Source organism: Ahaetulla prasina, chromosome 1 (assembly GCF_028640845.1).
Source record: "Ahaetulla prasina isolate Xishuangbanna chromosome 1, ASM2864084v1, whole genome shotgun sequence".
NCBI classification, from domain to species: domain Eukaryota; kingdom Metazoa; phylum Chordata; class Lepidosauria; order Squamata; family Colubridae; genus Ahaetulla; species Ahaetulla prasina.
The window spans coordinates 7,468,232-7,489,501 of NC_080539.1; the positions used below are offsets into that span (position 1 = coordinate 7,468,232).

Here is a 21,270-nt window from a genome sequence, read left to right on the forward strand (position 1 = left end):
GACTAGATTCTTCTGTATAAATCACATTACTTTAACTGGAACGTAATGTGTGGTCCCAATTCTTCACACCTGTCAAAAGCAGCCTCTGGTGGCTCAACAGACTAATGCAGCCTGTTATTAACAGCAGCTGCTTGCAATTACTGCAGGTTCAAGTCCCACCAGGCCCAAGGTTGACTCAGCCTTCCATCCTTTATAAGGTAGGTAAAATGAGGACCCAGATTGTTGGGGGCAATAAGTTGACTTTGTATATAATATACAAATGGATGAAGACTATTGCTTGACATAGTGTAAGCCGCCCTGAGTCTTCGGAGAAGGGCAGGATATAAATGCAAATAAAAAAATAAAAATAAAAATAAATGCTGTCATACTTCAGACGATTTACCTGTCTTTCTATCTGTCTCTATCATCTATCTATCTATCTATCTATCTATCTATCTATCTATCTATCTATCTATCTATCTATCTATCTATCTATCTATCTATCTATCTATCTATCTATCATCTATCTGTCTGTCTGTCTATCCTATCTATCTGTCTATCATCTCTCTCTATCCATCCATCCATCCATCCATCCATTCCATATCTAGCTATCTATCGATCTCTCATCCTGTTGTGACCAATTACTAAACACAATTTGCTCCTCAACAACTTATTTTATTAAAACAGCTGAGAATTAATTCATTCTCAGCTTCGTCCAAAACAACATTCTTAACAACCAGTCCGTTGGCCTTATCACCAACCTTTGATGTCTTTGGCAACCTGCCAAAGGCTTTTCTTGACAAAACCCCCACAAAGTTCAAGAGACGCTGACAAGAAGCACAGAAATCAATGTTGCTTTTCTACAAAGAACCCAATGGCTGGTTGCTGCTCTTTTAAGCCTTATGGGAGGGGCCAATCATCTTCTGGCCTTACTCCTGAGTTGTCCTTTTTTCTTCAGCTGCTCTTGCCTTCTTGGCAGCTCTTCGCATGCGTGCACTAGGAACAGGCTCCTCCTGTTCCTCTGCCTCTCTGCTGTCTGCCTCTGGAGGCTCCTGAGTCCGTGCATCGCTCCTAGATGGCCCTGGTTCCATCTCTGCCTCCGATGCAGAGCCCTCATCTGGGCCTTCCCCTCACTCCAGGACTGGCCCATTGTCTTCCACAACCTCCTCACTGTCTGATTCCATTGCCAGATCCGTGGGCTGCTGGCGGACCACAACACATCCCTGTCTATCCATCCATCCATTCAATCCATCCTATCTATCTATCTATCTATCTATCTATCTATCTATCTATCTATCTATCTATCTATCTATCATCTCTCTCTATCCATCCATTCCATCCATCCATCCATCATCATATCTATCTATCTATCTATCTATCTATCTATCTATCTATCTATCTATCTATCTATCTATCTTGTATGAGATAACAGAATACAGCATTAATGCGTACAATTCATAAAAGCAGCATATAAAATGTTTATCGAAATGCAAAACCTCAGAACAGTGAATTATTTTAAAAGCTCACAATACAAATAATGCATAAAATTATGAATTAAATTAAATTAGGTACGAGCAGTTACTGGAGTGACTCAACCTATGGCCTGATATCTAAATCATTGAGACTTGGACAGCAGCACTCTTGAGATAATTAATGTATTTCATGCAGGGATCCAGGGAATCTCCTGGGGAGGGGGGCTTTCACCCCATTACAACAGAAAGTTTGTGGGACGTTCACACAGTCACAGTTTGGATGATCAACCAGCTCCCATTTGTATTTCCAAAACAGGTAGTCCTCAGTTTACAGTTGAGCCCAAAACTTCCATTGTGTTGTGTCTGCGCCCCCTGAGCCGGGCCTCCTGCCAGAAAGTGACTTGGAGCCAGGCCTGCTGCCAGAAAGTGACTTGGAAAGTGAGGGGGAAGGGCCGTCAGGACTTACCTCAGGAGCACCGGCTTCCCTGGCTCAGCTCCAGGAACCAGAAGCAGGCCAGGTGGAAGAAATAACGAGGCCTCCGTCCCCTGACTCTTCCCCCCCCAGGCCACGCCTCCAGACCCAGCTGATGGCAATCAGGCCTGGCTGGACCCTAGGTTTCATAGGCAGGAGAGGCGGGAACAACAGAAGCAGGGGTGGGGCAGGCCTAGGAAGTGCTGAGTCATGGAGCCACACCCCACAGGATATAAAAGGCAGCGAGAGCTGCTGTGTCTCTTTGTAACAGGCAAATCCACTGATTGACTAAGAGCTGAAGTTTGTTCCTGGGTGACTCACCAGCGTCATGGAAGATAACGGAGGCTCTTGGCAGACGCTGGCTATTCTGCTGCCAGAGCTGATAGTGCCGGCTAATTAAGCCATCACTTGGACGGAGGCGAAGGAGGACAGAACACATTGCTAAGTGAGACAGTGAAGTATATTTTGCCCAATTTTGCGATTTTCCTTGTCAATAATTACTTGTACGGCTGCGATTGTTAAGTTAGTCACCCGGCTGTTAAGTGAATCTGGCTTCCCCATTGACTTTGCTTTTGAGAAGGTCACAAAAGGGGATCCCATGACCCCGGGGCATTGCAACCGTCATAAATACAAGTCAGTTACCAAGCGCCTGAATTTTGATCACCTGACCATGAGGACGATATAATGGTCGTAAGTGTGAAAAGCGGACATGAGTCACTGTTTTTAGTGCCGCCGTAACTTTGAAGACTCATTAAATGAAGGGTTGTAAATCAAGGACTATCCTTTTGGCAGCTGCCATGGTTGGTTCAGAACTGGTTCAAATGATCATCTTTGGAGATTGAATAGAGGCCGTTCTTCAGTTGCATCGTGAGAGGTTCTTGCTGCTGTCCGAGTTTGGTTTTTTTCTTGCAGGCGTTTCATTACCCAACTAGATAACATCATCAGTGCCAGAAGGGAATGGGAATTGCAGAAAGGAGGAGGAGGAGCAGGCGGAACAGAAAGGACAATGGGGTCCTTTGTGCTCTCTGAGCTTGGTTGCTTCTTTGCAAACGTCTCATCACTCAACTAGGTAGCATTATCAGTGCTACTTGACATCTTAGGAGCCAGTTACCAAAAGTCTGAATTTTGATCGCAAAATGGGGATGCTATACTGATTGTAAGGGTGAAAAATGGTCATAAGTCACTTTTTTCAGTTCTGTTGTAACCTGGGTCACTAAAGGAACTGTGGTACATCAAGGACTATCTGTCTATAATCCCACCCCCCCCACCCCCAAGCAGGATCTATGACTGTGATAGTGAACCTATGACACGCATGCCACAGGTTACACATGTAGCCATATCAGCGGGCATACGATCTCAGACCACCAGAAGTTGGCAAATGGACTGTTTCGGGCCACCAGGGCGGAGGGGAAGGCTGTTTTTGTCCTCCCCAGACTCCTAGAAAGGCTCTGGAGCCAGGTAAGAGAGAAAAACGGGCCTACCAGGCCATCACATGCCAGGAGTGGGGGGGTGTCACGTGGGAGGGCGAGGCGCATAAAATTATGGGTGTTGGCACGCGCACCAACCCCCCCTCCCCGCCCCCCCAGTACCCGATGGCAAAAAGGTTACCCATCACTGATCTATGAAGTCTGGCAGGAGGCAGGCAGCTTTTCAGTGTTTCGGATGCCATCTGAATTTATGGCGTCCTTAGAAAAGCCATCAGGGTATATAACACCCGGCTTCTTGCCAAGGTTTGAGTTGTGCAAACACAACAGCCTGTAAACGGTTTAGGTGACAAATCTGTCACATTTGTCCTGCACTTCGAGAGATTGGGAGAAAGGAAGGGTGGGGGGGACGGAGCCCGGCGTCCAAATCCTCTCTTGTAATTGTGTGACAAATCGGATTCCTGGATTGCAACTGGAAAGCTCTACACAAATGGTGTGGCCCATTAATTTCATCACCCACGGTCTTGCGGGCAGGCCAGATGGCTCGCCCGCGAAACGGCCTCGTTCCCCAATTGCTGCGAACACGTCTAGTCTGGGGAAAAAAAGAAGATTGCATAGTAATTTCACAGGTTTTTTGGTGGTTTTTTTTCATTAGTTAATCTGCGCTAGAGAGGCTTCGAAGATCCCATCGGTTTAAGTCACTTGGTATTTGTGAAATTCCTGGCGCATCGTGCGAAAAGCTGATTTCCCATCCAAGCTGCCGAGCTGGACCTTAAGACGGCCGGTGGTCAAAATTGGGGGAATAGGGAAAACATCAGCCTGGCTTCATTTTAAATCTGTTTTGGGTGTTGTTTTTTTTGTAGTTTGTGTTCAGATTAGGAGTGTCAAACTCATTCCTCCTTAGTTCTAGGTTGTTTCTTTCACTGATTAGTTTCCATCTGTTGCTTCTTCTCCTGCCTTCAGGTGCTTTGGAGAATAGCTTGACTCCCTCTTCTTTGGGGCAGCCCCTGAGATATTGGAAGATAGCTATCATGTCTCCCCTGGTCCTTCTTTTCATCAAACTAGACATACCGAGTTCCTGCAACCGTTCTTCATATGTTTTAGCCTCCAGTCCCCTAATCCTCTTTGTTGCTCTTCTCTGCACTCTTTCTAGAGTCTCCACATCTTTTTTTACATCGTGGCGAGCAAAACTGGGTGCAATATTCCAACTGTGGCCTTACCAAGGCACTCAGGGTTGAACTGTGGGGTCTTTGGTGCTCTCAGAGCTTGGTTGTTTTCCTGCAGACGTTTCGTGACCCAAGTAGATAGCATCATCGGCGCTGGCACAGCGGGATAGCACTGATGGCGTGACCTAGTTGGGTCGTGAAATGCCTACAAAAAGTTCACAGAGTACCAAGAGACCCCACAGAATAGATCTTTCATCTGATGTGGTCTAGCCCAGGGGTCTCCAACCTTGGCCATTTTAAGCCAGGCGGATTTCAACTCCCAGAATTCCCCAGCCAGCAAAGCTGTCGTGTCCCACTCCCACTCCGACGCATGAGTCAAGGAAGTCCGTAACAGACTTGGCAACGAAGCCTTTGCAGCTTACCAAGTTTCTTCGAGGTTTATCAGGGCAGGCAGGAGTCCCAAGTTGTGACTTCAGCGATAGAGTCCAATATCAGCAAACTAGCTAAGACTTTGCTTGACTCAAGGTTGGAATGCCAAAAGCAGGTCCTTTATATAGGCCGTGGGGTGTGGCTCCATGACTCAGCATTTATCCAGGCCTGCCCCACCCCTCCTTCTGCTGGCGTCGCCTCTCAGATCTCCGGAAGCGAGGGTCCTCCGACTCTGAATTGTCTTCAGCTGGATCTGCTGTCAGAGTCTGGGAAAGGGAGGGGTCAGAGGGAGTAGGCCCGGGTAATTCCACCACCTGGCTGGCTTCCTGCTCTGAAGGCTGAGCCAAAGGAACACACGCCATATGAGTGAGGTTTATTGTGCTTCTCCTTTCACTCCTTGAATCCTCTCAGGGCATGGGGCCAGGGCTGGGGGCTGGAGGCATGACAGGCCATTCATCTTCATTATCAGACTTGGAGTCTGATAACAGGCCCGGTTGGAGACGGGAGGGACCCGGCTGAGGAGAGGACGGAGGACGAGTCACAACACTGGCCAAGGTTGGAGACCCCTGGGCTAGACCACTTGGATGATGCTTTATGAGGAATTCAGATATCTGGGTTTACTTCAGATAAGACCCCATATATCAGGGGTGTCAAACTCAAGGCTGGGGGCCGGATCCAGACCGCGGGGTGCTTAGATCTGGCCTGTGGGGCCACCCTGGAAACAGCAAGGCCCACGGTGCCTCTGCCAGCGAAAACAGAGCTCGGGCAGTGGGTTGCAGGAGGCCATCGCAGCCATAAACAAGAGTTCAGGAGCCCGTTTTCTCTGCCAGAGTGCCACCATAGGTGCCCTCGACACGAGTGAAAACGAGGTGGCCGTGCCCACCCTGGCCACGCCCGCTTCATCCCCATCCCCCCCCCCCGAGGTCAAACACAATCCTGATAAGGCCCTCGATGAAATCAAGTTTGACACCCCCAATTTAGATTGTTACGGAGAATTAGGAAACGGATGAGTATCTAGTGATTAACTCTGTTGGTTTTGTTTTTTTTAAATTTTCATTGTAAGCGGCGACTCAAGATCTTGGACGATGGAGGAGTGTATAAGCTAAAATAATAGTCCTCGGCTTATAACTCGAATCAGACCATTTGTTTAATGACCATTCAAAGTTACGCTGAGAAATGCAACTTATGAGCGTTGTTCGCACTTAACGACCATTGCAGCGCTCCCCGTGGTCACGTGATTAAAATTCGGACAACTGGCGTGTGTTTACGACACTTGTACTGTCCCGGGGGTCATGTGATCCCCTTTTGTGACCTTCTGACAATTAAAGTCAACGGGGAACCCCGATTCACTTAACGGCCGTGTTGCTAACTCAACAACTGCAGCGATTCCCTTAACACACTGTTGTCAAGAAAGGTCGTAAAACGGGGCAACGTTCACTTAAAAACTGTCTTGCTTAGCAACGGAAATGTTGGGTTCAGTTATGGTTGTAAGTCGAGAACTAAATACATAACTAAAATTTAATAAATATTTTTGGCAATGATATATAACGTTCTGATACCTTTATGATGTACCCACATTTTCTTTTCTTTTTTCTTTTTCTCTTTCCTTTCTTCTTTTCTTTCTTCTTTTCTTTTACATCTTCGTCGTTTACAGACCAGGAGTTCACCGTGTGTCAGCTCTCCAGTCTTTACTGTCTCTCTCAGCTCAACTACTCATCAACCGATGCACATAAACCATGGGATTTGTAGTCCCGCAGTACTCAAACGGCCACAACCTATCAATCCCTCCCCTCAGATGAGCCCACAAAGTTTAGCTTTGTGAAAACCATTTTGCTTTCTTTTACAAGAAGACTTGAAACCAACCCACGAACGAGCCGATATACAAAATGAAATCGAACGGAGTCAGATTTAAGAGTGAATTGAAGTGAAACCAGTGACTGCTTATTTACTTCCATAACGCATCGCAACTTGGAGCGGAACATAAATAATATGTTTATATCTATAGCATATATAATACTTATATTCGTATGAAAGGAAATACAGGCAGTCCTTGACTTAGAACGCTTCATTAAAGTGACTATTCATTAACGTTACGGTTCAAAACCACAGTGGCGCTGAAAAAAGTGATCCATGATCGTTTTTCATACTTAGGACCCCGCATCACATGATCCAAATTCAGATGCTTGACAGCTGACTCATATTTACGACGGTCGCTGTGTCCCGGGATCATGTCGTCCCCTTTTGCGAGAAAGTCATAAAGTGGACTTGACGACATATATACATTTGGGGCTCAGTTATGGCCGTAAGTTGAGGACTTCCTGTACTTACTTTTACCCGCGCTGCTAATTTTAATCTTTGACTTAACGGTGTAGCGCTTTTTTCACCGTTTAATCGTTTCGTATGGTTAATTACGACGTCGTAAATTTAATAAATAAAACGAACGAACAAATGAATGAACGAATGATCTGTCGGTTGTCGTTGGAAGGCTCTATCCTTTAAAAACCTCCTGCTCGGCCGCATCCCGGCGCCCCTTTAAGCATTAACCATATATTGATTTTTAATTCAATCTGTGCCCAGGGAATAAAACTGCATGCAGCACACAGCAGAATGGAAGTGCCAGGGTGGGTTACAATCAAACTGCCATGTCACGTTGCCGGAAAGCTGTTAAGCACTCCAGCTCATTGTGTCTGAACCTCACCCTTAAGTGCCATTTGTCCTGTAGGCAGTTGGATGAAAGCATCCGTCTCGGTGACAATAATTCACCCAAACTCGTAAGATTTGTATACCAAGATCGGAGAGAAAACTCACATTGTTGGCCATACATTACGGAAAGCCCGGTGCAAAATGAATAGGGCTCAGGACATTGATGGTGTCACGAGTTTGCAGCGACTTTCCTGATTAACCCCATACCTACCCCTGGTTGTGAAAGTAAAAAACCAAGACAGGAAGACAATCGGACTCGTCCGAGCTGGGATGCTGGAGAAGGCTCCTGCGTATTGTTTGGACAGCAAAGGTGACCAACAAGCAAGCATTGGAGCGCAATACACCCGACAGGTCACTCGGAGGCAAAAATCACGAAACCGCGTCCCGCTTACTTTGGCCATGTTCGTGTGTGGGAATTCACCGGAGAAACGAATTATGTTGGGGAGAGTTAGCGGTAAAAGGAAACCAGAACAAAATCAAAACACGACAGCCATCAAAGCTGACACTAGCCAGAGCATAGAACAACTCAACAAAATGGGAAGATGGGGGTGAGACTTGGCCCATAGAATCACCGTTCATTCGGACACACAACCGAATGGATAATATCATCATCCTGATTAAAATGCATCTGACGTCCCCTTTATTGGCACAGCCTAACCTTGCTTATGCGTCGAGCAATTATGAGTAATTTATAGTCCTTAGTATTAATGGATTTGATCCGTGTTTGGTACTCTCCTCTCTCTGTTTTCGTTTATTTCTTTTACCGGAGGTATTCTATTTGATTTCCGGCAGTTTTTCGTACGGCGGTTGCTGATTTAAACAATACTGGGATACTAAAAAGCCAAATAGTCTAAAGAAAAGAAGAATTAGGGGTGACATGACAGCAGTATTCCCGTATTTGAGGGACTGCCACAAAGAAGAGGGGGTCAAATTATTTTCCAAAGCACTAGAAGGCAGGACAAGAAACAATGGATGGAAACTCATCAAGGAGAGAAGCAACCGGGAATTAAGGAGAAACTTCCTAACAGTGAGGACAATTAACCAGTGGAACCGCTTGCCACCAGAAGTTGTGGGTGTTTCATCACTGGAGGTTTTTAAGAAGAGACTGGGCAGTCACTTGTCTGAAATGGTACAGGTTCTCCTGCTTGAGCAGGGGGCTGGACTAGAAGACCTCCAAGGTCCCTTCCAGCTCATTCTATTCTATTCAAATTTAAGTACAGATAGTCCTCAATTTACCACCGTTCATTTTGTGAGTGTTTTGAAATTACAACAGCACTAAAAAAAGGGACTCGTGATCGTGTTTCACACTTACGACCCCCATGTTCATGGCATTCGGGTAACAAATGTCTCACCACAACAGTAATTTTGGGCTTAATTGTTGTAAAGTCAAGGACTATGGGACCTCTGTTTATCAAATTTAGACACCATCCATCTCTAAACAATTCCATCCTTCCGTTGTTGTTTTTTTCCAGTGCCCCCAAATCAAGAAAGTTCCGTAGTCAAAACAACCTACATTTAGATCAATATACATAGAGCAGAATTTAAATTCCCTTCAGGGAAGGGTTGATTGCCTCTTTAAGAACATTGGCTTTTTCAAAGTTTGGGGTTAAAATTGGCCTCTTTCCGTTACCGTATGCTTGCAACAATTAATTTGTTAAAGCTGATTGGGGGGCTCGTTAGTGAGTATTAAGTTATCATTAATGGAGAGAGAGGCTGAGCTTTAATTGTATTTCAATTTGGTTCCTTCGTAGCACAATTATTGCTGGGACGAGCAATAAGCAATTAAGAAAAACCACTTGAAATAAAATGGCATAAAACAACTCCAGAGTACGAACTGTTTCACACAACCACAATTTACTTCCAGTCAGACATGAAGAGGCTTTGGCTAGCCATCCTTGGCAGTTATAATGCAGCGAACTGATGCCGTAGATCAAGTACTTTCTCTGTAGTGAATCCCCCACTGGGGGACATCACCCCTGTGGAAATAACACTGAAAATAAGATGTTTTGGTTACCACTGGTTCGCCGCGCGCACGCTCACTTCGTGCGTGCGCACACCTTCCACATATACCCCCGGCCTTCCATTTATACTTTGCTTGCGTGCGTGCCTTCTGCGCATGTGCCTGGCCTCGAAAACATGGCTAAATAAGACAGCATAGCGCCGGGGTGGGTGGGCAGCTCTCCCTCCCCCAGCGATCTCTGCTACCGGTTCGGTCAAACCGGTCTGAACCGGCTGACATCATCACAGTCGAAATAAGATTGGAAATAAGTTATGAGTTTCTCTGCCCTCCCCTTAAGGAGGTCCATCTGGTGGGACCGAGAAGCAGGACCTTCTCCGTGGTGGCTCCCTCCTTGTGGAGCATCATCCCTGCAGAGATAAGATTGGCTCCCATTTGGATCCTCTGAAGTCTTCAGGCTCTGAAGACTCGGTTTCACCAACGGGCCTGGGGATCTCCGTGTGGGTTGGAGCCCATCAAGAAGGACTAAGGGTGACATAATAGCAGTCTTCCAATATCTCAGGGGCTGCCCCAAAGAAGAGAGAGTCAAGCTATTCTCCAAAGCACCTGAAGGCAGGACAAGAAGCAATGGGTGGAAACTAATCAAGGAGAGAAGCAACTTAGAACTAAGGAGAAATTTCCTGACAGTTAGAACAATTAATCAGTGGAACAACTTGCCTGCAGAAGTTGTGAATGCTCCAACACTGGAAAAATTTAAGAAAATGTTGGATAACCATTTGTCTGAAATGGTGTTGGGTTTCCTCTACCTGGGCAAAGGGTTGGACTAGAAGACCTCCAAGGTCCCTTCCAACTCTGTTGTTGTTGTTGTTGTTGTTGTTGTTGTTGTTGTTGTTGTTGTTATTATTATTATTATTATTATTATTATTATTATTATTATTATTAAGTACTTGGTTTGATCGTTGCCACCCGGGGTTGGGGGGTTTATTGGGTCTTATATTTCCAAACCTCTTTCTCCATTCAAATAAACGGCGGGTGTGATTTGTCGTGACCCTTTGGGAGGGGAACACAAGTCATTTTTTTTTTTAAAGAACCCAGAACGGAGGAAAAGGCTAACTCGAAAGGACCACAAAGTCTCTTTATTTGTCTTTTAAAATCGATACCTCCAGCTCAGGATTTTTGTGACATTCGCCCAGAGGGGAAACTCCGGTCCCTTCGATCACACTGTGCGTCCATTGTCTTGAACTGTCAGGGTTGTAACACGTAAGACTGTTTGCATAGCGTGCTAACTTTGTCCGGGTCAGTTCCAGTCTGGAGCTGTTCGAAATGAAAAACATGCCCCAGTTGGGCTTAGAGCCGGGTCAACAGCTGGCGAAAGGATATGGCAATCATTTATATAAATATGCTTTCTTGAGCCTGCACAAAAACATTTTTTTTATATTATTTAAAAGAAGAAGGAGGAAAAAAAATGTAAAAAAAAAAAAACCTCAACCCAACAGCTGGGAAGGGTTGAAAGTAGCCCGAAGGCTAGTTAGTTCCCTTCCAGATGGAAAGGTTAGACTGAGGCTAGCCAGACTGCTCTGCATAGACTTCCGCTTTGAATTAGAAATAAAAAAGCCGACGAGCGAAGTCGAGAGGAAGCCAAGCTGCAAGGGTGTTTTGCACTGTTTTTTTCACCTAACTTAATCAAATAAAGCAGAGCATTTCCGCAAGGGAAGCCTTGCCTTGATTGGGCATTCATGCTTGGCGTTCTCCGGTGCGTGCCGATCGCCAGCTCTTGCTGCGGCATTTCGCGACTCGCACAAAGGGGATTTGCCGTGTGCTTCGGCCTCTTTGGCACCCGTCGGAGAATCGGCCTGCAGCGGGATCCAGAAGTGAGTAGCACGACTCCTTGCTTGCCTTTGAATTTCGATGCCGGAGGACTTCATCGCAACATTTGCGCAGGCCCCTCCGAGTTATGGAGAAGGAAAGATCTTCTCATGAAAGCCCAGTTAAATATAACCGTTCTCCCTCTTCCCTCAGCCCCCAGCCCCCGGGTTCCTTTGGTAACACGCAATGTGAGAAGTAATGAAAGACAAAACGCAGGGTATCAGCCACTACATAGGATTAAACAGGCAGAAGACTAGCAGAGCAAACACCCAACTAGCAGTCAGAAGACACAACGAAAACTCCTTAATAATTGCACAACGCATGGGCAGACTGAACCATAGTTTCAACTGGGAAACGGTGGGCGTCCCAGATCAAGCCAAATCCCAAAACTCTAGGGAATTCTTGGAAGCCTAGCACTCAAGAAAAGTTTGGCCATCAACAGGCACATAGAAACAAAGGACATCTACCCGCCATTAAAAAAGAGACAGTCCAAAAGCTAAAACATCTTCTGGCCAGCCGTAAAATCAGTTCTTCTAAACTGGATTTGCCTTTCTCCCTTCCAAGCACAGCTTCCAAGAGAAAACGGCATTTTCATCTCTGCAGAAGACTTGCACAACGCATGGATAGATCGTCCCAAAGGTGCTTTTTCAAGAGGCAACTGGGCTTTCCGGTTTTTTTTGGAAGACGTTTCGCTTCTCATCCGAGAAGCTCAGAGCTGAAGAATCCTCTTGGATGAAAAGCGAAACGTCTTCAAAGAAAAATCAGAAAGTCCAGTTGCCTCTTGAAAAAGCACCTTTGGGGACAACCATGACCTGGATGATTGAGAATCTCTATAGGCATGGATAGATTGAACCCGTAGTTTCAACTAGGAAGCTGTGAGCACCCTAGATCAAACTAAATCCAAAAATATTAGAGAATTCCTGGAAACCTGGCACTCAGACAAATTGGCCATCGACAGGCACATTGAGATAAGCAACATCTACATACCATTCAAAAGAGACATTCAAAAAGCCAAAAAGGAAACAAAACACCTCCTCACTACCAGTCAACAAACAGATGAGCAGAGATTAACTTCAAGAGTACTGCTAGACCAACCATCAAGCAGCAAACTAATCGAGAAGCCATCAAGAATACTTCCAGTGACAGGGCAAGGTGGGAACTTGTACATAAACAGAGAGTAAATGCCCTTCTAGCACTGATGATTTCTCCTAATTTGGATCTCGTTTTCGTGAGCTTCCACACATTGCTTCTTGTCTACTCTGCTATGGAGAATAAATTGATCCCCCTCTTCTCTGTGACAGCCCTTCAAGTTATAGAATACAGAATAATGAGAGTTGGAAGGGACCTTGTAGGTCATCTAGTCCAACCCCCTGCTCAAGTAGGAGACCCTATACCATTTCTGACAGATGGCTGTCCGGTCTCTTCTTGAAAACTTCCAATGGTGAAGCTCCCACAACTTCTGAAGGCAACGCCCGTTCCATTAATTGATTGTTCTCACTGTCAGGAAATTCCTCCTTATTTCCAGGTTGAATCTCTCCTTGATCAGTTTCCATCCATTGTTCCTTGTCTGGCCTTCAAGTGCTTTGGAAAATATGTCCCTTCCTCTCTGTGACAACCCTTCAAATATTGGATCACTGCTGTGATCCAATCTGCTATGTCACTAGACTAGCCATGCCCAGTTCTTGCAACTATTCTTCATATATTTTAATCTCCAGTCCCCTCATCATCCTGGTTGCTCTTCTCTGTACTTTTTCCAGAGTCCCAACATCTTTTTTTTATAGTGTGGTGACCAAACTGGATGCAGCATTCTAGGTCTGGCCTTACTAAGGCTATAAAGTGGTATTAGTATCTCACTTGATCTTGATGGTATCCCTCTGTTAATGCAATTTAGGATTGCATTGGCTTTTTTGGCTGCCGCTGTACACTGTTGTCTCATATTGAATTGGTTGTCTACTAAGACTCCAAGATCCCTCTCACAGTTCCTGCTATTAAGCCTAGTTTCACCCAGTCCGCATGTGTACTTTTGGTTTGTCTTGCCTAAGTGTAAGACTTTCCTTTTCTCTACATTGAATTTCATTTTGTTAGATCGGGCCCAGTGTTCAAGTCTGTCAAGATCCATCTGGATCTGGAGCCTATCCTACAACCTAAGGTGTTGGCTATTCCTGCCAGCTTAGTATCATCTGCAGATTTGGTGAGTTCCCCTTCTATTCCTTCATCTAAGTCACTTTTGAAGATATTGAAGAATCCTGGGCCTAAGACGGAACCTTGTGGTACCCCACTGCTTGCTTCTCTCCAGGTAGACGTAGACCCATTAAGGACTACTCATTGAGTACGGTGTGTCAGCCGGTTACGAATCCATCTGGTGGTGATCTTGACTGAATCCCTGTGCTAATGCAGTTTAGGATTGCATTGGCTTTTTTGGCTGCCGCCGCACACTCTTGGCTCATATTTAACTGGTTGCCCACTAAGACTCCAAGATCCCTCTCACAGTCACTGCTATTAAGCCAGGTCTCACCAAATCTGTATGTGTCCTTTTAGTTTTAATAATAATAATAATAACAGAGTTGGAAGGGACCTTGGAGGTCTTCTAGTCCAACCCCCTGCCCAGGCAGGAAATCCTACACCAGGTCAGACAAATGGTTATCCAACATTTTCTTAAAAATTTCCAGTGTTGGAGCATTTACAATTTCTGCAGGCAAGTTGTTCCACTGGTTAATTGTTCTAACTGTCAGGAAATTTCTCTTTAGTTCTAAGTTGCTTCTCTCCTTGATTAGTTTCCACCCATTGCTTCTTGTTCTACCTTCAGGTGCTTTGGAGAACAGCCCGACTCCCTCTTCTTTGTGGCAACCCCTGAGATATTGGAACACTGCTATCATGTTTCCCCTAGTCCTTCTTTTCATTAAACTAGGCATACAAAGTTCTCCCAACCGTTCTTCATATGTTTTAACCTCCAGTCCCCTAATCATCTTTGTTGCTCTTCTCTGCACTCTTTCTAGAGTCTCAGCATCTTTTTTACATCGTGGCGCCCAAAACTGAATGCAATATTCCAAGTGTGGCCTTATAAGGCCTTATAAAGTGGCAATAACACTTCACGTGATCTTGATTCTATCCCTCTGTTGATGCAGTTTTTCTTGCCTAAGTGTAAGATTTGACTTTACACTGAATTTCATTTTTTTCGCTGTGTTGGAAGATGGCTGTTTTTTCACCCCTAAGCCTTCTCTTTGTTAGAGTAAGCATGCCCTAGTTCCCTTAACTGTTCATCGTAGGGTTTAGCCTCCAGACTCCTGATCTTTGCAACACCCGTAACACCTTCAAGTTTGATATTAGACAGAATTTCCCGATGAGAAGAGCTATTAGCAGTAGGACACCTCATGAATGTTCCACTTTTTTGGAGTTCTTCAAATAGGGACTGGATGGTCATATCCCTGAAATGCTTTACCACAGGGGTCACCAACCTTTAGGACCTCGGGGACCACAAAATTCATAATTTTAAATCCCGCGGACCACTAATAGGATCTACCTAAGGACCGGCTGGGTGGGCATGGCTAGGTGGTCATGTGACTGGGTGGGCGTGGCCAACTAGATGTCACTCACATCGAGGGGTGCCTTACCAGCCTCTACTCACTACTCCGCTCCCAGCCCCTCTTCCCCTCCCCACCTGGGCTCCTTACGGCCCCAAAAGGAGGCAGTTGTTGGAGCTAAGCAGCCACCACAAGAAAGAGTTGGCAAAACAGCTCAGTTCAAATTGGATCTGACCGAGAAAGAGGCTCAGCAGAAGCACCTCACTGAGGACTACGAGCATAGGCTTTCCAAGCAGTACCTGCGGGAGTGAAAGGCCAGGTACTGGCACCTGGAGGCTCAGCGGGCTGAGATGGTCTGCCAGTTCCAGGCCTTGATGCTGTCCCACTGGAATGAGGCCCTCTGGCTCTTCGCCACCAGCAGCACTTCCCTCCAGCCTTCACCCAAAGCCCCGCACCAGGAGGCTGAAGCAGACCCCAAGTCAGAATTTCTGCCCCCCTCCAACCCACCCCAAAGGGGGAGACTCTCTGCAGCAACAAATGTTCATTGCACATATCTCTTCCGGGGGGGGGCGTAGTTTGAGGACCCCTGATTTAGTGCCATATTAAAAAAGGCAAATAATTTTTCTGCAAACCACCAACATTTTCTCGCAGACCACCAGTGGTCCATGGACCACCGGTTGGTGACTCTACCAGCTGCACTCATTAGAAGATTGAAAGTGATGACCTCAGAGGTCCCTTCCAACTCAGATGCTGTCCTTCTCCGGCAAAGAACATAAGAATATAAATTTGAATAAATAAATAAATAAATAAATAAATATCTAGGAACGCACTTTAAGCTCCCACATATCTCCTGAACTACGTTCTCCTAATGTGGAATTATGCGTCCTGGATTTCAGATTTGATTGTTGTTTCAGAGCGATGCTTCACATTTTCTATTGGCTCCGTCACCATCCCGATGTCGTGCTTTGTCAGTTATGGTGGGTTTCCAATATTAATAATAATAATAACAACAGAGTTGGAAGGGACCTTGGAGGCCTTCTAGTCCAACCCCCTGCCCAGGCAGGAAACCCTACACCATCTCAGACAGATGGTTATCCAACATTTTCTTAAAAATTTCCAGTGTTGGAGCATTCACAACTTCTGAAGGCAAGTCGTTCCACTTATCGATTGTTCTCACTGTCAGGAAATTTCTCCTTAGTTCTAGGTTGCTTCTCTCCTTGATCAGTTTCCACCCATTGCTTCTTGTTCTACCCTCAGGTGCTTTGGAGAATAGTTTGACTCCCTCTTCTTTGTGGCAGCCCCTGAGATATTGGAAGACTGCTATCATGTCTCCCCTAGTCCTTCTTTTCATTAAACTAGGCATACCGAGTTCCTGCAACCGTTCTTTATATGTTTTAGTCTCCAGTCCCCTAATCATCTTTGTTGCTCTTCTCTGCACTCTTTTCTTAACCATCGGTTCACTGCATGCTCCTTTACGTGCAAGCCTGCCCTCCGCGCATGCGCCCAGCCTCAAAAATGTGCCTAAATAGGAAGGCATAGACCGAGGCGAGTGGGCGGGTGACTCACCTGCAATTTCCACTACCAGTTCGCCTGAACCGGTACAAACCGGTTTTATACCATACAACCTCTGGTTATGATGCCTCTAACGGCAACATCTTCTTGCGCTTGGGAAGAGAGATTGGGGGAAGCACCAGAAGGCAGATCAAGAAGCAACAGATGGAAACTAATCAAGGAGACAACCGGTCTAAAACTAAGGAGAAATTTCCTGACAGTGAGAACAATTAATCCGTGGAACAACTTGCCTCCAGAAGTTGGGAATTGTCCAACACTGGAGGTTTTTAAGATGAGATTGGACAACCGTTTGTCTGAAGTGGTGTAGGGTCTCCCTACTTGAGCAAGGGGTTGGACTAGAACAGGGGTCTCCAACCTTGGTCCCTTTAAGACTTATGGACTTCAACTCCCAGAGCAAAGCTGGTTGAGGAACTCTGGGAGTTGAAGTCCACAAGTCTTAAAGGGACCAAGGTTGGAGACCCCCGGCCTAGCATCTCCTGCTTGAGCTGGGGGCTGGACTTAGAAAGCCTCCAAGGTCCCTTCCAACATGTTGTTCTAGGTTTTGTGTTTTAAGTTGAACCTTCAGTTGGCCTGGGCTTCTACCTGCCTGCCTCTCTGGTTTGAAATAACAGCGTTCCTTTAAATTCAGTAATATTGGGCATTTAAAGGAAAGAGGGTGGGAGGAGGACGTGAAGGAGGATAGATGTAAGATTTCCACTGCAAGGCTCATTGGCCTTACAGTTAACTAGTGCAGATATTCTCTGGGGTGTAACTTCAACGGAAGCCTCGAGGAATTACTTGCACGCATGCAAACCATGTGGTTGAATCTCCTGTGAATTCATTCATGGGTGCTGCGCGGCTTGTATATCCTTCCTTCTTCCCTCCCTTCCTCCCTCCTTCCCTCCTTTTCCTTACTCTTTCTTTCTGTCTTTCGTTCTTTCTTTTTTTCTTTTTCTTTCTTTCCCTCTTTTTTTCCCTCTTTCTCTCTCTCTCTCTCATTTCCCTCCCTCCTTCTCCTGGACTTGCCCTTTCTTTCTTTCTTTCTTTCTTTCCTTCCTTCCTTCCTTCCTTCCTTCCTTCCTTCCTTCCTTCCTTCCTTCCTTCCTTCCTTCCTTCCTTCCTTCCTTCCTTCCTTCCTTTTCTCTCTCTCTCTTTCTGTCTCTCTCCCTTTCCCCTCCCTCCTACTTGCCTTTCTTTTCTTTTCTTTTCTTTTCTTTTCTTTTCTTTTCTTTTCTTTTCTTTTCTTCCTTCCTTCCTTCCTTTTCTTTTCTTTGTTTCCTTTTCTCTCTGTCTCTCTCTCTCTTTCTTTCTCTCTCTCTCTCTCCCTTTCCCCTCCCTCCTTGTCCTTGGTTTGCCCTTCCTTCCTTCCTTCCTTCCTTCCTTCCTTCCTTCCTTCCTTCCTTCTTTCTTTTCTTTTCTTCTTTTCTTTTCTTTTCTTTTCTTTTCTTCGCTTCCTTTCTTCCTTCCTTTTCTCTCTCTCTCTCTCTCTCTCTCCCTTTCCCCTCCCTCCTTCTCCTTGGTTTGCCTTTCCTTTCTTCCTTCCTTCCTTTCTTCTTCCTTTCTTTTCTTTTCTTCCTTTCTTTTCTTTTCTTCGCTTCCTTTTCTCTCTCTCTCTCTCTCTCTCTCTCCCTTTCCCTCCCTCCTTCTCCTAGCCTTGCCCTTTCTTTTCTTTTCTTTTCTTTTCTTTTCTTTTCTTTTCTTTTCTTTTCTTTTCTTTTCTTTTCTTTTCTTTTCTTTTCTTTTCTTTTCTTTTCTTCGTTTCCTTTTCTCTCTCTCTCTTTCTCTCTCTCTCTCTCCCTTTCCCCTCCCTCCTTCTCCTTGGTTTGCCCTTCCTTTCTTCCTTTTTCCTTTCTTCCTTTCTTGTCACCAAAGGAGGAAATTTAAAACTACCTGCAGGACGTCCTTCTACCTTAGTCTGGGACCCTGAGGCCTTAACCTCTTGACCCTGGAGGTTAGGGGTCTGGGTGCTTTTTTATCCTCCTTGATTCCTGGGTATCTGCCCACTTCCTTCTACACATTAGTGCCTTGTTACAGACGGAAATTAGAAACACCATTGCGGGCCTGCTGGAGGCCATGTTCTCCTTGTCCGATAAGACCCCCACTTCACCTATGCAACCCCTGGCTGTAAACGGCAAAGAGAGAAGGCAGAACGGAAGAGGAGCCTTGGGCTCTTGGGACAGATTTTGTTCAAAATAGCTCTGCTTCCAAAAATGGGCACACAGGCAGTCCCCGACTTACAACGATTGGATTAACGTTCCTTCTAAGTTACTACAAAGAGCACTGGAAAAATGACTTACGACTGTTTTTCACACTTACGACCGTTGCAGCATCGTCACAGTTATGTGATGGAAATTCAGATGCTTGGCAACTGACTCATATTTATGGCAGTTTCCTTCCTTCCTTCCTTCCTTCCTTCCTTCCTTCCTTCCTTCCTTCCTTTCTTTTCTTTTCTTTTCTTTTCTTTTCTTTTTCTTCGCTTTCCTTTCTTTTTCTTCGCTTTCCTTTCTCTCTCTCTCTCTCTCTCTCTCCTTCCCTCCCTTCTTCTCCTTGGTTTGCCTTTCCTTTCTTCCTTCCTTCCTTTCTTTTCTTCCTTTCTTTTCTTTTTCTTCGCTTTCCTTTCTCTCTCTTCTCTCTCTCTCTCTCCCTTTCCCTCCCTCCTTCTCCTAGCCTTGCCCTTTCTTTTCTTTTCTTTTCTTTTCTTTTCTTTTCTTTTCTTTTCTTTTCTTTTCTTTTCTTTTCTTTTCTTTTCTTTTCTTTTCTTTTCTTTTTCTTCGCTTTCCTTTCTCTCTCTCTCTTTCTCTCTCTCTCTCTCCCTTTCCCCTCCCTCCTTCTCCTTGGTTTGCCCTTCCTTTCTTCCTTTTTCCTTTCTTCCTTTCTTGTCACCAAAGGAGGAAATTTAAAACTACCTGCAGGACGTCCTTCTACCTTAGTCTGGGACCCTGAGGCCTTAACCTCTTGACCCTGGAGGTTAGGGGTCTGGGTGCTTTTTTATCCTCCTTGATTCCTGGGTATCTGCCCACTTCCTTCTACACATTAGTGCCTTGTTACAGACGGAAATTAGAAACACCATTGCGGGCCTGCTGGAGGCCATGTTCTCCTTGTCCGATAAGACCCCCACTTCACCTATGCAACCCCTGGCTGTAAACGGCAAAGAGAGAAGGCAGAACGGAAGCGGAGCCTTGGGCTCTGGGGACAGATTTTGTTCAAAATAGCTCTGCTTCCAAAAATGGGCACACAGGCAGTCCCCGACTTACAACGATTGGATTAACGTTCCTTCTAAGTTACTACAAAGAGCACTGGAAAAATGACTTATGACTGTTTTTCACACTTACGACCGTTGCAACATCCTCACAGTTATGTGATGGAAATTCAGATGCTTGGCAACTGACTCATATTTATGGCAGTTTCCTTCCTTCCTTCCTTCCTTCCTTCCTTCCTTCCTTCCTTCCTTTCTTTCTTTCTTTCTTTCTTTCTTTCTATCTCCCTCTCTCTTTCTTTCTCCCTCCCTCCCTCCCTCCCCTATTCTCCCTCTCTCCCTCCTTGCCTCCCTCATTCCCTTCCTTCCTTCCTTCCTTCCTTTCTTTCTATCTCCTCCTCCTCTTTCTTTTCTTTTCTTCTTTTCTTTTCTTTTCTTCCTCTCCTCCCTGCCTCCCTCATTCCTTCCTTCCTTTCTTTTCTTTCTCCTCCCTCCTCCTCCTTTCTTTTCTTTTCTTTTCTTCTTCTTTCTTTTCTTCCTCTCTCCTCCCTGCCTCCTCATTCCTTCCTTCCTTTCTTTTCTTTCTCCTCCCTCCCCTTTTCTTTTCTTTTCTTTTCTTTTCTTTTCTTTTCTTTTCTTTTCTTCCTCTCTCCTCCCTGCCTCCCTCATTCCTTCCTTCCTTTCTTTTCTTTCTCCTCCTCCTTTTCTTTTCTTTTCTTTTCTTTTCTTTTCTTTTCTTTTCTTTTCTTCCTCTCTCTCCTCCCTCCTCCTCCTTCCCTCCCTCCCTTTCTTTTCTTTCTCCTCCCTCCCTCCTTTCTTTTCTTTTCTTTTCTTTTCTTTTCTTTTCTTTTCTTTTCTTCCTCTCTCCTCCCTGCCTCCCTCATTCACTTCCTTCCTTTCTTTCTATCTCCTCCTCCTTCTTTCTTTTCTTTTCTTTTCTTTTCTTTCTATCTCCTCCTCTCCTCCTTCTTTCTTTTCTTTCTCTTCTTTCTTTTCTTCTTTCTTTTCTTTTCTTTTCTTTTCTTCTTCTTTCTTTTCTTTTCTTCTTCTCCTCCCTGCCTCCCTCATTCCTTCCTTCCTTCCTTCCTTTCTTTCTCCTCCCTCCCACTTTCTTTTCTTTTCTTTTCTTTTCTTTTCTTTTCTTTTCTTTTCTTTCTCTCTCTCCTCCCTCCTCCTCCCTCCCTCCCTTCTTTTCTTTTCTTTTCTTTTCTTTTCTTTTCTTTTCTTTTCTTTTCTTTTCTTTTCTTCTCTTTTTCTTTTCTTCCTCTCTGCCTCCCTCTCTCTCTCTCTCCCTCCCTCCCTTCCCTCCCACCTTTCTTCCTTTTCTTTGTTTCCTGGAAATAGAATTCTGATATCTGGCCCAGGTGGCTTCTCAAAGAAGTTGGAAACATATCAAGCCAAGTACAGGTAGTCCTTGACTTAGAACAGTTCATTTAGTGACCGTTCAAAGTTACAACAGCACTGAAAAAAGTGATTTAGGATCATTTTTCACACTTATGACCGTGGCAGCATCTCCCCCCCCCCCCGTGGACAG

The 21,270-nt window shown here is 45.3% G+C and overlaps 1 protein-coding gene across 6 annotated transcripts in view; it reads left to right on the forward strand.

The window, feature by feature from the left end:
* BCAS3 (BCAS3 microtubule associated cell migration factor) overlaps positions 1-21,270 on the forward strand; it is an 846,545-nt gene that overhangs the window by 554,235 nt on the left and 271,040 nt on the right. The window contains exon 24 of one of the 6 annotated variants that reach the window (XM_058164102.1): positions 6,597-7,385. The exons of the other annotated variants lie outside the window; for them this stretch is intronic. Coding sequence (XP_058020085.1) covers positions 6,597-6,691 — 95 coding nt within the window. The 3' untranslated portion in view covers positions 6,692-7,385. Of the gene's footprint in view, positions 1-6,596; positions 7,386-21,270 lie in introns of those variants that run through there. 6 annotated transcript variants of the gene reach the window in all.